The following is a 14,180-nucleotide window of genomic DNA, read 5'->3' as shown; positions in this document are numbered from 1 at the left end:
CAGGTAGACATGGAAGCTATATACTCGTTGTGTGACCTTGGGCAAGTAATTTCACTTCCTGCTGGCCAGTTCTCTTGCCCACTAGAAGGAGCTAATCATTCCTACCATATCGCAATGTTGGGATGATTAAATGCCTATGACACATGAGAAGGCTTAATTGATGTGGGAAGGAGTCTAAGGTTGAAATGGGATTTGGAGGTTATCAGTGTATACTACCGCAATCATTTTCATCCTCAGGTGCCAGGATTCTAAGAGTAGTTTAGAGAGGTCAAATGAATTTGCTCGAAGTGACACAGCTAAGTAGTTCGAGCCAGGCTTCACGCCAAGGTCTGACTCCTGAGCATGAGCCTTTAACCACTGCATTGCCTCAGACTTGCTGTGTTCCCCCTTCTCCACTTTTCACAATTAGTCAGAATTTGTCATAATTCAAAGATGGGTTCTTCCTCTAAACCTGTTCTGTTCTCTTATAAACCAGTGATGTGGTGAGAGGAAGTGAATGTAGTTTTTTTTGCTGTTGTTGTTAATCATATTAGAGAAGTGATTACTCCTGGTGAAAAGTCCGTTTGGGCCACACATCGTGCTAATCCTGAGAGGTCTGGGCAAGACAGCAGTTCAGAGTCTAGTCATGGATATGCTAATAGTTATTTCAGTGAAGTCCCACATCTGCTTTATATTCTAGAAAATGAAATACATGGTTACTCATACCTGGGAGACAAACCTGGCACACCCAAGTGGTAAAACGCAGAGGTCAATTTCTCATGACTTAGTAAGGCACTGAATGAGGAAGTCGGGTAAAAAAATAGACCAAACGCAGCCAGTACAGAGTTCAGGTGTGAGCCATGTACCACACTTTGGTAAGCGCAGACTAAGCGGGAGAGAATTTTTTCACAGAACCCAGATTGTGCAGAGCATTTTGTAAGCAGCTATTTATGAATCTAGGACGGCTACCTTGGATTCATTGGCCTGGGCTCTGGACCACAGAGACATTGGCACATGTTGGCCTTAGAGTGACATGTTAAATAAACAATAAGCAAGTTTTGATTCATGACAAAACACCGCAAAACTTAGTGGCTTAAACAACAGCAATTTTATTACCATTCACAATTCTGTGGACTGACGGCTTGGCTGGGAGGTTTCTCTGCCCCATGTGATGTTATCTGATGCTGTAGTCATAGAGGCTGGTTGTTGATTCTGGAGCTCAGCTAGAGCTGTTTAGTGGAATAACTTGGTTCTCCTCCATGTGACCTCCTCATGTGGCATAGCTTCTCACGGTATGATGACTGGGTTCCAAGAGAGAGCTTTCCAAGAGCAAGTGTTACAAGATGAAGGGAACAAAGTCCCCATTTTTTAAAGGATTGGACTCAGATGTCCAAGAACATCACTTCTACCTTATCCTATTGCCAAGCAATAGCAGGACTAGGCCAGATTCAAGGCAGGGGGCGCAGATAAATGCCATCTCTTGATGGGAGAATGGGCATATAGAGAGTGGGAAGGAATTGACAGAGGTCGTATTGGAGATCACCTACTATAGATTTTATGAAAAGTAATAATGAAACTCTAAGATAAATCTCTTTTGATATAAACATGTCAGCTTAGAGAAAAAATATAACCCTTGTATATAACCAAAATAACAGATTGGTAATTTGGGCTCTAGTCTTTAGACTCTAGTGTGACCCATAATCCATCTCAGTAAATTTTGAATGCGAAGTGTCCTTTACTTTTATTATTTTTTATTAACCTCTTCCTTTAATTCCTTTTATTCTTTTCCATAAATGAAAACTATTTGTTTATTAACATTAATACATTCTCTTTTACTTTTATATTTTTAATATTACCATCATGTCCTTCTTGAGTCATGTTAGAATAGATTGGCACATTTTCCTTTATCTCCGTGATTTTAAATAGTATTATTAAATTTCAACTATCGAGGACTTAAGAATTAACAATAGGTAGAAATACTTTCTAGTACAATGTGAGGATAGAAGTTTTCTTAACTAGCAATGACTGCAAATTTTTAAAAATATCTTAAAATTTTGAGCTATAAAAGAAGTATGTTTTGAGGTTGTTGGTATTCAACTATTTATTCAAGAACAATAGTACACACTTATGGATATGATTTGTTGTTTGTGTGATTTAATTTAAAGTTTTAAAGTTGTGTGTTTTGTGAGGGATGATTAAAGGGATAGTTCCCAAATGAGGCTTATAAACTGTGACTAACAAAGCTGATAATTTGTACTTAAGTTTTCTTCTATGGATAAAAGGATAGAGTACAGTGAATAGATATTAACAGTTGGTTATTGATAATTGAATACTATGGGCTATGCAGTATACGAAGTGTTCTACATGTGATAGTACCTTTAATTTTGATTAAACTCCACTACGTAAGTACCGTCATCACCCCCATTTTTCAGATGGGAGGAATGGAGGGCCAGAGAGGCTATATAACTTACCCAGAGTTGCAAAACTAGGAGGCGTTCGGGCTGGGAATTGAGGCCAAGGTCCCATTGCTTGACCTGTATGTTGCATTCAGTGATGCAGAGTGACATAAAGAAAGAATTGAGGGTTGGTTGGTGGATAACCTCACTCGGTCCCTGACTCATGATGGGATAAAAGAATCATAACTAATAATGGTGCAGCACTCACTTTGTACCAGACATTTTATATGCGTTAGGATATGATAGGTTTTCAAGAAGAGCAACATGGCAGTGGAAAGGAGAAACTATGAGGAGGAGAGTTTGTTTTGGGCACTTCTCTCTTTCTTTCTCCTGTCTCTCCTACTACCCTCTCTGTCCAGGCACCTGCTACCTTCTGAATGCTCAAAGCTGCCAAATAACATTATATTATAAATATCATAGTGGGGACCCAATAAATGTCTATAAAAGGAATGAATGAAAACCCAACCGGGCAGGCATTATTATTTACATTTTATGGAGATGGAAACTGAGCTCCAGGACAGTAAACTGCTGGTGTATGCAGTTTATTAGTTGTAGAACCAGACCTTCAGTTCACTTCTGATTTACTCCAATCCATAAGTCTTCTGCCCTCATTACATAGCTTCCCATTTGACTTCTTTCCAGAACCTTCTCCCACCAAAGTTCAATATAACACCTTCTTTCCTTCCTTCTTTTTTCTTTTCCCTTCTCCTTTCTGGTGTCTGTATCAAAATGTTTCAACTCTCAGTTTGCTGAAGGAGCTCTCCTTGGAATCAAGGAGAAAGTAACCTGGGTGAACAAAATCCTACTAACATGGGAAATTACTAATATCAAATTAACAACTGTAGTACCTATAACTTACTCAGTACTTCTTATGTGCCATTGAATCCTCACAATGGCTCCATGGGGTAGATATTTTCGTCCCTATTTTACAGATGAAGAAACAAGATAGGACTTGGAATTCATCTAAGTTCTCTCTGGCTCTAAGCTGTACCATCCGAGAAACTGTATTTTATAGTTTAAAAGATTATCCTACTCACCCCCAAACCCTTTCAGTAGAGGACTGACTGGCAAAATAGTTAAGGAAAAGAGCATTGCAATAACATGGAAAGGTTTCTAAATTAGATTAGATCAGAGGTGGGTGCCTGAGTGGCTTGGTTTGTTAAGCGTCTGCCTTCAGCTCAGGTCATGATCCCGGAGTCCTGGGACAGAGTCCCCTGGCAGGCTCCCCCCTCAGTGCGGAGTCTGCTTCTCCCTCTGACCTTCCCCCTTCTCGTGCTCTCTCTCTCTTGCTCTTTCTCAGATAAATAAATAAAATCTTAAAAAAAAAAGACATTAGATCAGAAGTTCTTAATTCTGGCTGCGCATTAGAATAGTCTGGGGAATTTCTAAAAAATAACCCTGAACTTACCCCAAACCACAAGTACATCAGAATCTCTTCAGTTAGAGCCCAGAAGGGATTTTTTTAAAAAAAAGCCCTTCGGTGATTCCAGTATTCAGCCATGGTGGAGCACTAAGGTGCATCTGTAGAGATGTGTATGGACTACATGGGAGCCCTTCTCATTATCACTATACAGACTCAGTGTTCACTTGTGGTAGGCGGTTAGCAGGTGCACGTAGATTGAGTGAAATCTGGAAAGATTTTGAAATCTGGAAAGTTAAGATGTCCATTGGAAAGCTCAAGTACTGTACAAATGTACTGTGTAAACATAATATCCTTAGTCACAAGTAGAAGGTACTTCAAATAAAAAATTGTGCCTTAACTGTGTTAGTTGGGCAAGTCAGAATTCTCTGCCAATCATTTGATTATGCCACTATTTATAATAGATATTTATTTTATTTATGACATCATGAACACCTTCCAAAATCCAGAGTGTTCTATGGATGGAGAAAAGCCATTGATGTGGTGCAGTGTGTGGCAATGTAATTGCTATGTTTCCTTCCCTTCCATCATATCCTTTCCCTTCCCTCTTATCTCTTCCTTCCCCTACTCAGCAGAGAAATTGGAAAGATACTAACAGAGTGGACAGTGTTACTTTAGAGATAAAAGAAATGAGTCAGTGTGTTTTTGCCTCTCTGTCTGTCCCTCTCTTTCTCTCCAATCAATATAATTATGAAATAAAAAAGAAAGAGTTGATTATAGATTTTAACCCACTGATTCTCAACAAAAAAATCAGAGGTTTAATATCCCATTTAATTTGTTTCAATTCTGCCTCTTTCCAAAAAGTATTGGGCTGCACTGAACATAATAACATTGCAGAAAGACAATAGCATATAAAAAGAAAAGTTATAATCTTGGAAAAGAGGATGTAGCAATATGACAACCATAGGAACTTAGCAGAATTTTGTGAATGAGTAAGAAATTTACGGTGGGCTTCCCAAAAGTTAGGGCAAGAAACAGTTGACATAGTTGTACTTAGCAGAAAGGAGGAAGTGTATAGTGATTACTCAGGGATGACGAGAACCTTCTGCCACGAGACCTTAGAGGGGACATTATGTGTTATGGTTGCAGCATCCTTGACTGCAGCTTCACAACAAATACCAAAGTAGTTTCATTATTACTATTCCTGTAGCCGGAGACCTAACGTGAAAACCAAACTTGGTGAGGTTGATCTAAGATGTGTTGAATTTGAGCTTTCTAACATGTGCCTTTTTTCTTTTGTTTTTATCATCCCCCACCTATTTTTTTTAGAGCTTTCTTAGAGTCATAATTTAGATGCATGAGTTCTCTTTTTAACCTATGACATTTTGCATCCCCCCAATTAGCTGTTTACTAATAGACAAATTTAGAACTTATTTTTAGTTGCTTGGCATCTTTCGAAGGCCTGAGATCTGCCTGTCTTGTTTGGCTTAAGTTTCCCCTAAAATGACACTGGTTGGTGGAGGCTGACAAACTGTGTAGTTCCATTGGAAGGAGATAAGACCAGGGCTCATGTGCGTTGGTTGATGTTATTGACTGTTGGCAAGAAACACTTCGCTCCAATGACGTTGCAGCTGCAAAAGTAATGATGGAATTCAGTGCTACTTAGGATATTAGGGTGTCACGTATGGTTATGGATAGAAAAGCCAGGGGTACTCCTCTTCTTCCAATGAAATAAGCCAGCTGAGTCCTACCTTCCAAAAATTTCCAAATTCCACATTGGGCAAGTTCTTGTAGCTTAGAGTCCTCTGCTGGTGTTGTCTGGTTCTTAGAAGGAATTAAATGGTGAGGTGAATCTGAACTGAATGGAGAAGGCAGTTTTTACCATGCAAAATCTGTTTGTGTAAACTTGAATTTCAGTTGTCTTTTTCTCATTTCCCTTTTGGCAGCAAACATTAATGCTTGAGGACACGCTGCCACTCATTTCTCGGAAGCACCAAATATTTGGTTTTTGTCTGCATTCAAACAGAATCAGTTTCAAGTTGTGTCTGTAGATACTAAACATAAATATTTAGATAAAACAAGCTTATAATGTAGGTAATTTGCTCCATCATCTGTGAAATTATGAATCTTTTCCCTATGGTAGATTGAAAAATTTATTGAACCCTTACTTTGTAAAAGGCATTATAATAAGTAATACATGCAGAGTAGGAGGATACATTATAAGCGGTAGACCCGGTGATAGTCCACTGTGAACTTCCAGTCTAGTTGAGAAGTGAAAACATTAAATTAAGTTAAATGAAATTAATTACATTATTTTAAAGTAGAAAGTTTTTGAGAGACAAAATTATTCATTGTAGTAGAAGTTGATCATGGATATATTTGGGGTACCTTAGAAAAAAAGAGTGTAATGAAGTTAAAGATAGATTCACAATAGGCTGATTTTAAACCAAGTATTAAAAGAGACAATGTGGATTGGTAGAGATGACTGAATCAGGAAGGAGGAAGATTAGGATCATACTTTGAAACTTACATTTTTGGAAAACTCCTTGAGATGGAAAACTTGTCTGATAATAATTTTCTTACAATATCAGCATATAATCAGTAAGTTACTTTTAAAACATGAGTGTGGTTCTGGTGAGTGACTCATTTATTTCAAATATTTGAAATACAACATTGCAGTATGATAAAAATTTTTTTCACTATTTTTGACATACGTTTTAATAGTGTATGAAATGTATTATATGTATACAATTTTATTTTAATAGTGTATGATATGTGTATATATATCCTTTTATGTATGATTCCAGTAAGTTCCTTGATATTCAGATAATATACTTTTTATAATTAATCTTTCACCTATCATTCTTAATAGTGTGGGTGCTCTTTATGTTTTATTTAAACCATTATACTTCAGTTCACCATTGCAAGACTTTTTTTATGTAGAAAGGTCTTCTTTCTTGGGGCACCTGGGTGGCTCAGTCGGTCAAGTGTCTGACTCTTGATTTTGGCTGGGGTCATGATCACAGGGTCATTGGATCGAGCCCCATGTCGGGCTCCTTATGCACTGAGTGTGGAGCCAGCTTGAAATCCTCTCTCTCTCTCACTCTCTCTCTTTGCCTCTCCCCTTGCTGGGATGTGCTTTCTCTCTCACAAAAAAAAAAAAAGGTATTTTTCTTGCTTCTTTTTAAAAACTAAAATTCTGAAAGCAATATATTAAGATCTCTCTTCTGATCCTTTAAATTAAAAAATTTAAAATGAAATTTTGAGTTTATTTTGGATTGTTTTTGCTACATTGTTGTATTGATCTCTTATGATTCTTATGGTTTCTTTATTTCTCAAGGGGTCTTTGGAACCTATATTAAAAAACCCTGAAAAATGAGTCTTCTCTTACTTAACACACAAAAAATAGCTTTTAACAATGTATTCATACTTCATTTAGACATACTGCATTGGGACACTAAATAGTCACGATGATAAAAGATTATTCTAGTTTTTCATCTTTTTCATTCCTGTTGCCTCTTTCAAGAACCTGTTGCCATCCATCCATCCACCCATCCAACCATTTATTCTTTCATTTGTTCATCAAATATGTACTAAGTACCTACAGTATTCAAGAGAATGAGCTGGTGTCTGGATGGGTGATAAGATGCTACAAGAGTGACTAGATTCTGAGACATAGGACTCTGGGAAACTAAAGTAGAAACTGTGAATTTCTGTAAGTAAGGGTTAAGTAATGTGCCTCAGAAATCTGCAGATAACAAAGGAAATTTCCAACTTGCAGGGAAGTGGGTAAGCGCTTCAGAAATGCTTTTTCACTTAAGCTGACCTACACAATCCTTGTTTGTTTTGGATGAAGGAAAATGTTTTACTCCTTAGCATTTAATCAAACAAATATGATAGAAGTTATCTGTTCTCAGCTCAAAAATGCCTAGAATATACCTAGATTTCTCAAGTTATTTCACATTGTCAGTACTTTTATTTTTTGTAGTTAAAATACAAATGCTATTAAATACTTATTAAAATGGCAAAAAGTATGAGAAGTTATCTGTCCTCAAAGATGCCCATATTCTTTCCTCTTACTGAAGAAACCTTAATTGTAATACTGCCATGTTTTTTGATAAGTGCTTATTTTGATCTTTGCTCATTTTTCTTTTGTTTAATTTTATAATATTTTTCAGAAGCAAAATCAGTAAAGGCTTGGAGGATTTAAAACATGTTAGTCCAGTAGGAGAGACATACATCCATGAAGGACTAAAGCTGGTAAGTTCTTTCACATTTATAAGTATGGGAGAGAATGTTTTCTTATTCTGTAATGCAATAAACTATAACTTTCTAGTAAAACTCAAAGACCCCATTACATGTTTATCTTTAAAAAATTTTTTTTTAAATGCTTTTAGTTGTTCTGAGGATGAGACTGATTTACCGTGGTGATAAGAAAAATTTGGATAGCATTTTGCTTTTTAAGGAATTTTTTATTTTCCCAGTGGTTATTTCCGTACTAGTCAATCAAAGCTTAAAATTTATATCCTTTAAACCCAATAGTCACTACTCTATAATGTGAATCTATACATATTTCAAATAAAATAGTTAACACAAAATACCCTGTTTTAAAAGCCAGTCTATAATAATTTGGTTTTGTCAGACTCATAAATTCAGCCTGATGGAACATGCTGGTTAAAAGTTAAGATTAAATTGTTAGTTGGATAATTATTCTATATTTTCAGGCAAATGAACAAATTCAGAAAGCAGGAAGCTTAAAAACCTCCAGTATCATAATTGCTCTGACAGATGGTAAGTTGGACGGTCTGGTGCCATCATATGCAGAGAAAGAGGTGAGTATTGAGCTGAAACTGTTCTTTATACCCCAGTGTACTTTGCTGTGTGTCTCTGTATGTATAGCCTGATATTTGAATAATGCGAACCCCTCCCCCCCCCCCCCCCCATCTCTCTCTCTCTCTTTCTTTCCATAGGCAAAGATATCCAGGTCATTTGGGGCTAGAGTTTATTGTGTTGGTGTCCTTGACTTTGAACAAGCTCAAGTGAGTGCAGCAAATCTGCAAACCTTAATCTAAATTACATAATTGTTTTAAGAATAGTTCATCAAATTCTTTTCACTGATGATTTACTGTGACACTAATTGGTTGCTAAAAATTTTCTATAAAATGATTTTGAACTCTGCATCAATAATGTCTGATTTTGATAGGTTTCATTACTGAAAATGAAACTCTAGAATTTCTTGAATATTCATTTGGTTTGGAGGAACTAATATTATACAACACACATTTGGATTAAAATATTATGAATACTCCTCCTTGAACTCAACTGACAAGATTATTATGACAGTCTTATTTAGGTGTTTGAGTTTGAAACCTTGACTCTTAGGAGTGCGGGGATTTGGGAAATCTTTAATAATTTTCATTCCAAAACCCCAATTTTTTCATTAAGTTTTGAAGGTTTATATATTAATTTTTTTTTTTTTTTTTGGCTCACCAGATGATTTTACATTTAAATCTCTGGTTGAACGTGACTAAGATTCCTATGTCTTGACATTTACAGCTAGTAGAACTCTGCACTGCTTTGAGATTCAAACTTGAGGCCGATGTGAAGGGCCTGTGGCTGTTTCATTTCATTGCACTACGTTTCGAGTAACACTAGCGCCATCTCCTTCAATTCCTGACAGGCTACACTGGTGAATTGATCCTCTGGTGTAATTTTTCAGATGAACATAACTGAAACATAATGAAGTGTATAAAATGTATGTCTCAACTACCCGTTAATTAAATGTTCCTCATTTTTCGAAAGCTGGAAAGAATTGCTGATTCCAAGGATCAAGTTTTCCCTGTCAAAGGTGGATTTCAAGCTCTTAAAGGAATAATTAATTCTGTGAGTATTTTTCTGGGAGTAAGAAAGGCTTATGGTTTTAGGTACATTTTACAACGTAAGACGTAATCTTGATATCCATTCAGGTGGTCATTATCTTGAAGAAAGAGATTAAGAAGTAAGTTTGTTTGGTATTGAGAACAAGGCATTAATTCTAAAGATCTGGATTTTGTTGGTGTTAATTGTTGGTATTAATGCTTATAAATTGAACTCTGTGAGCTTGGGTTTGAGATTCCAAGTTTAAGATCTTCATGAATAGTCTTAGACACTTCCACCCTGTGAGCATGGAGTTCCTCATTCTCTTGATATCTTGGAAGTTTTATAGGCTTTCCAGAAGATAAAGTAAAAATTTGAATTGGAAAATGTGATGTCTCCCTCCTCCAAACATGGTGTTTCTTAGCTATCAGCCAGGCACCGTGCACCAGCGGCTGAGTATCTGACTGCCGTCGTTCTTTCCCTTTTAATGATTAATCGTTTCACTGGAGCTCATAATATTTCTGTTTGGAATTCAGTTGCACTGTCTCTGGTGATTGTTAGAATCGGGGGTCCCCTAAAGAGGGTAAGGGGAAGTGGGATGATGAAATGCAAAGCAAAACTCTTAGGTTTCACAGCTGAGGTTTATGTTTCATTTTACTGGCTTTTGCTAGAAGCACTTGGAACAGTTGCTATTAAGTATTTATGATATTTTGGTAAACACCATCCTATGATGGAAGTGAATAATATATATTCTCTAAGTCAAAGCTTTTCCTTTCATCTTTAGGTATTTACTGAAGGGAAAAAAAAGATAAGTCTCAGGGTCTTCGGACATTTGGTTCTGGCATTTAAAATTTCTCTTTAAAGATCATGTTTTTCAGAAACCAAGTGAGATCGATTGATTTTATTTTTAAGTAGCCTATAGGTTTTTTCCCCCTAATTCATGGAACTTTTCAAAGGAAAAAAAAAATGATTTGGTTCTATTACATATCAGTACATCTAGTGGACAGGCCGAATGTAAATATAGGAACAGTGTTTTATTATTTTAAGAGTTTAATTATGTTTAGTATTTAGAAAAAATTGCGAGATAAAAAAAGGAAATATTTGGATTCATATTTATATGAATATTTATGTGGATTTATATTTGGATTCAAGGTAAATACTCTGTAACTGTGATTTGTTTTAAAATAGAGGAAAATGGATGGACAATGCAAAAGAGAGGATAATTTGATCCTGTAAATAAACAAAATAGTGGATTGTATTTTAAATTTATGCTGGGGAATTTGCAGTTATTTTTACAATTATAGAGGGAAGGAGAGAAGACGTCTCTGGGTTACTCCCTTTGGAATTTTTTTTTTTTCCCCCTCTGTATAAAAGGTTCGATTCAAAATCCTCGGTGACTAATTGGTTTTTAAAACTCTCTGTAGGCTGTGACTGCGTATTTCTCCTTCAAAGAATTGGTAGTTGACTACCAGAGGAGATAAAGTTGTTTTGTTTAATTTATTTGTTAAGTTCCATCTATTTTATTTGTATTAGGGAAACTTTAGAGTGGAATTTCTAACTACAGTCTTTCTGGCCTGAAGTTCTTCATGGACTTTAGCTTGAGTAAGTTATGTTGAAAGAGTTGGCAAACAGAAAGATTTGTGTTATTTTAGCCACAAATTGCAAGCAAAGCCTCTTGAGTTTCATCTGATGGGGGCTGATGGGTATAGTGTTCATTCTAATATAGTTAAACTTAAGCTATTTTGTGAAAAAAAGGAGTAAATTATCCTTAGGGAAGCCAGCCTCTGGGGAAACCAGAGTGGTAGTCACATGTCAGAGTTGACAGACAAATAGAGTCATTACAACCAAAGTTGGTCTAACTAATGGTTGAGATTTTTATCGACATGATGATAGCTTGGGATTTTGCTCACTTTGTAGAAGTTTAAGACAATTCAAGCGCTTTACGTCCCTTCAAGGCAGAGATTGCTCCATCTCTGGTAATATACAAAAGCTATAATTCTGCCTTAAATTTGAATTGCACTTTATACTTACAAAGTACCATCTTATCTTCAAAAAATTATATTTGGTATTTAAAACAAATATACTGTATCTATTTCAGGGTAAGGGCAGAGAGAAGAGACTATCCCTTTATTCTTTATGATTTACCAAACTAGTGGATGAAAAAAATTATACTGTGGAATGGATTTGTGCAAAACTAAGCAAATGTAAATAGTCAGAAAATTTAAGTCTTTCAGGTGTCTGGTACTTTGAAGGCAAGATATTTGCTAAATTGAGAGATAATTTTTTTTTTGTTTGTTTGTTTGCTGGAAGTTACTCATATACCTGGCCTTACTGCCAATGAATTAATTTCTTTGGAGTTAATCTTTAATTGAGAAAAAAATGTAAGCTGATTTTCTTGTTTTCTTTGTCCTCCCTCCCTGGCCCACCCAAATCCAGTGACCTAGATGGTCTGGTCCCCTTCCTGTAAATCACATTTTGTTAAGGCATAGTTTGTTCAGAATCAACTTCTTAATCAGCAAGGATAGGAGTTTCATTTTGGAGCCTTCCTTCATTGTGGTTAAAAAAAGAGAGAGAGAAAAGGCACGCTGTAGTGGTTCTTTCTCTTATAACTTCAAAAATGAGTGACTGGAGAAGGCCTTTGTTATGAACATTTTGCATGTTAACAATTTAATAACTTCTCTAAAATTTATTTGATTCAGAAAATCTTTTTCACATTCTATTTTTATTTGGAATGAAATAAATCATTTCAAAATTTTAGATTTCTATCCAGGCAAACATGATATCTAATAGTTTTCAGAATATTGGTTTAATCTCCAACCTTAATTAGGAATATGAAAGTTTAAAATTCATTATTCGCTCAAGTAGATGCTGGTGAAAACTTTTCCTCTTTTTCACCTCCATTCCCCCCATTATCTGATTTATTCTTTCATCCACTCATTTATTGAGTTCTAACCATGCTTAGGGCACGTGTTAAGCTTGGAAGAGGGGACATAAAAAAGACAAATTCTCTGTTCTAAAGGAGCTTGAAAATAATGATGACTTGAGGTTATGAATATGGTGGTCTCTGCAAGAATTACAGAATGTGGGGTTAAGGAGGAGGCGGGAAAGTTTGGTGAGTCACTCTGACTGATAGAGAGGAATCCTATCTTGCAGTTTGCGTTAAGATGCCAATATGGCTAGAATAAAGTTAACAGAAGGATAGGATAAGTTTGGATATATGAAGTCCTGGGAGACTTTTGGTGGTGGAATTTGAACTGTGCTCTGACAGTTGGAGTAAATTAGAAACAAGGGATATAGAACTTCAGAAAGAGCCTGGGCTGAGTGGCTGAGGCACAGGAGGGAATGTGGCCTGGCTTGGATTATGGAGGAATAATGAGGGATAAACGTTGACAGGCAGGCTGGATCCAGATTATGGAAACTCTCAAATGTTTGAATGGGGAAGTGGCACTTATTTCATAAGTAATTGGAGAATGATGGAAGAGCAACTTAAGGATGAGGTTTATATGTTGGCTGAGAACGTTTAGGAAGAATATCCTTATGGTAATGTATAGGATAATTTGGAAGACAGAAAGGTGTGTTATAAGTCTCTTGCAAGAGTCCTTGTGAGAGACATGGTAAAAGGAAACCTAATATAGTGAAGACAGTATGAAATTGGGAATAGGAAGACCGGAGTGTGAGTTCCAACTCCGCCACTGCCTAGCTATGTGACATTGTGTACTTTCTATCATGTAATCTCTCTGATTTTAAAATTCTCATCAAGTCAAATGGGGACAATTCTATTTCTTTGGGTTGTTTTGTGAATTAAATGAGATAATGATTAGGAATGGTCTAACTCAGAAGGGTGGGGCTTTCGAACATTTGGTAGAAAGCTAGGAATGTCAGAAGTTGGGAGCATGTAGAATGGGGTTATTGATCTTTCTGCAGGGCAGTCCACTGAGAGAGATGGCTGGACTTCTAAATAATGACTTAGGTCTAAAAGGGTATGGCCTTGATATGTGAGAGGATCAAATCTACAGGGACTTCTAGATGGTGTAGCTAAGCAAAATCAAATAGTTCCAAATCCTTAGGCCTTGGGACTCGGGCCCAGCCAGCAACTGGGAAAGACTCTCAGGACAAAAACTATGTAGAATTTTGGGACTTTGCGTTTAGGAAAGAGCTACAGTTCTTGTTGGGGAACTTGTAGAGCTGTTTAGTGATTCAGAATAGAAACCTAGTTGTTGAAGGGGAAACAACATCTTCAATGGACCATAGTTACTTAGGGTGTATTTTAGGTACTGAGATTCTAGGTCTGTCCCAGTAAAAGTAGGTCAAGGACCATAAGGAAAACATGCCCTGGTCAGAATCATGTCAGGAATAGGGTGGGGCAGAACCTCGAGGGAACAGCTTTTTTCTTGCTGAGCCAGGCTCTGACGGCTCTGGAAAATATTTGTTGCTGTTGTTATTATTGGGATGGCAGTGAAACTGGAAATAAGAAGGTGAATTCGAGAGACCTTACAAAGTTAATAGAACCTGAGAGATCCCTGGATATT

The 14,180-nt window shown here is 36.5% G+C and overlaps 1 protein-coding gene across 4 annotated transcripts in view; it reads left to right on the top strand.

The window, feature by feature from the left end:
• The window catches only part of ANTXR2 (ANTXR cell adhesion molecule 2), a 148,256-nt gene that overhangs the window by 8,393 nt on the left and 125,683 nt on the right, over window positions 1-14,180 (top strand). For all 4 annotated transcript variants that reach the window (XR_012377954.1, XM_073891826.1, XM_025887610.2 and 1 more), the window contains 4 exons: window positions 7,974-8,055; window positions 8,520-8,627; window positions 8,766-8,834; window positions 9,598-9,678. Coding sequence is in view for 3 of the 4 variants with exons in the window: in XM_073891826.1 (XP_073747927.1) it covers window positions 7,974-8,055; window positions 8,520-8,627; window positions 8,766-8,834; window positions 9,598-9,678 (340 nt within the window). In the remaining variant the exon portion in view is untranslated. The remainder of the gene's footprint in view (window positions 1-7,973; window positions 8,056-8,519; window positions 8,628-8,765; window positions 8,835-9,597; window positions 9,679-14,180) is intronic.

This window comes from Callorhinus ursinus, unplaced genomic scaffold (genome assembly GCF_003265705.2).
Source record: "Callorhinus ursinus isolate GAN/ISIS: 27379988/994484 unplaced genomic scaffold, GSC_fseal_2.0 scaffold4, whole genome shotgun sequence".
In the NCBI taxonomy this organism is placed as follows: domain Eukaryota; kingdom Metazoa; phylum Chordata; class Mammalia; order Carnivora; family Otariidae; genus Callorhinus; species Callorhinus ursinus.
Note: the sequence above shows the minus strand (reverse complement) of the source record. Positions and strands in the feature narration are given on the sequence as shown.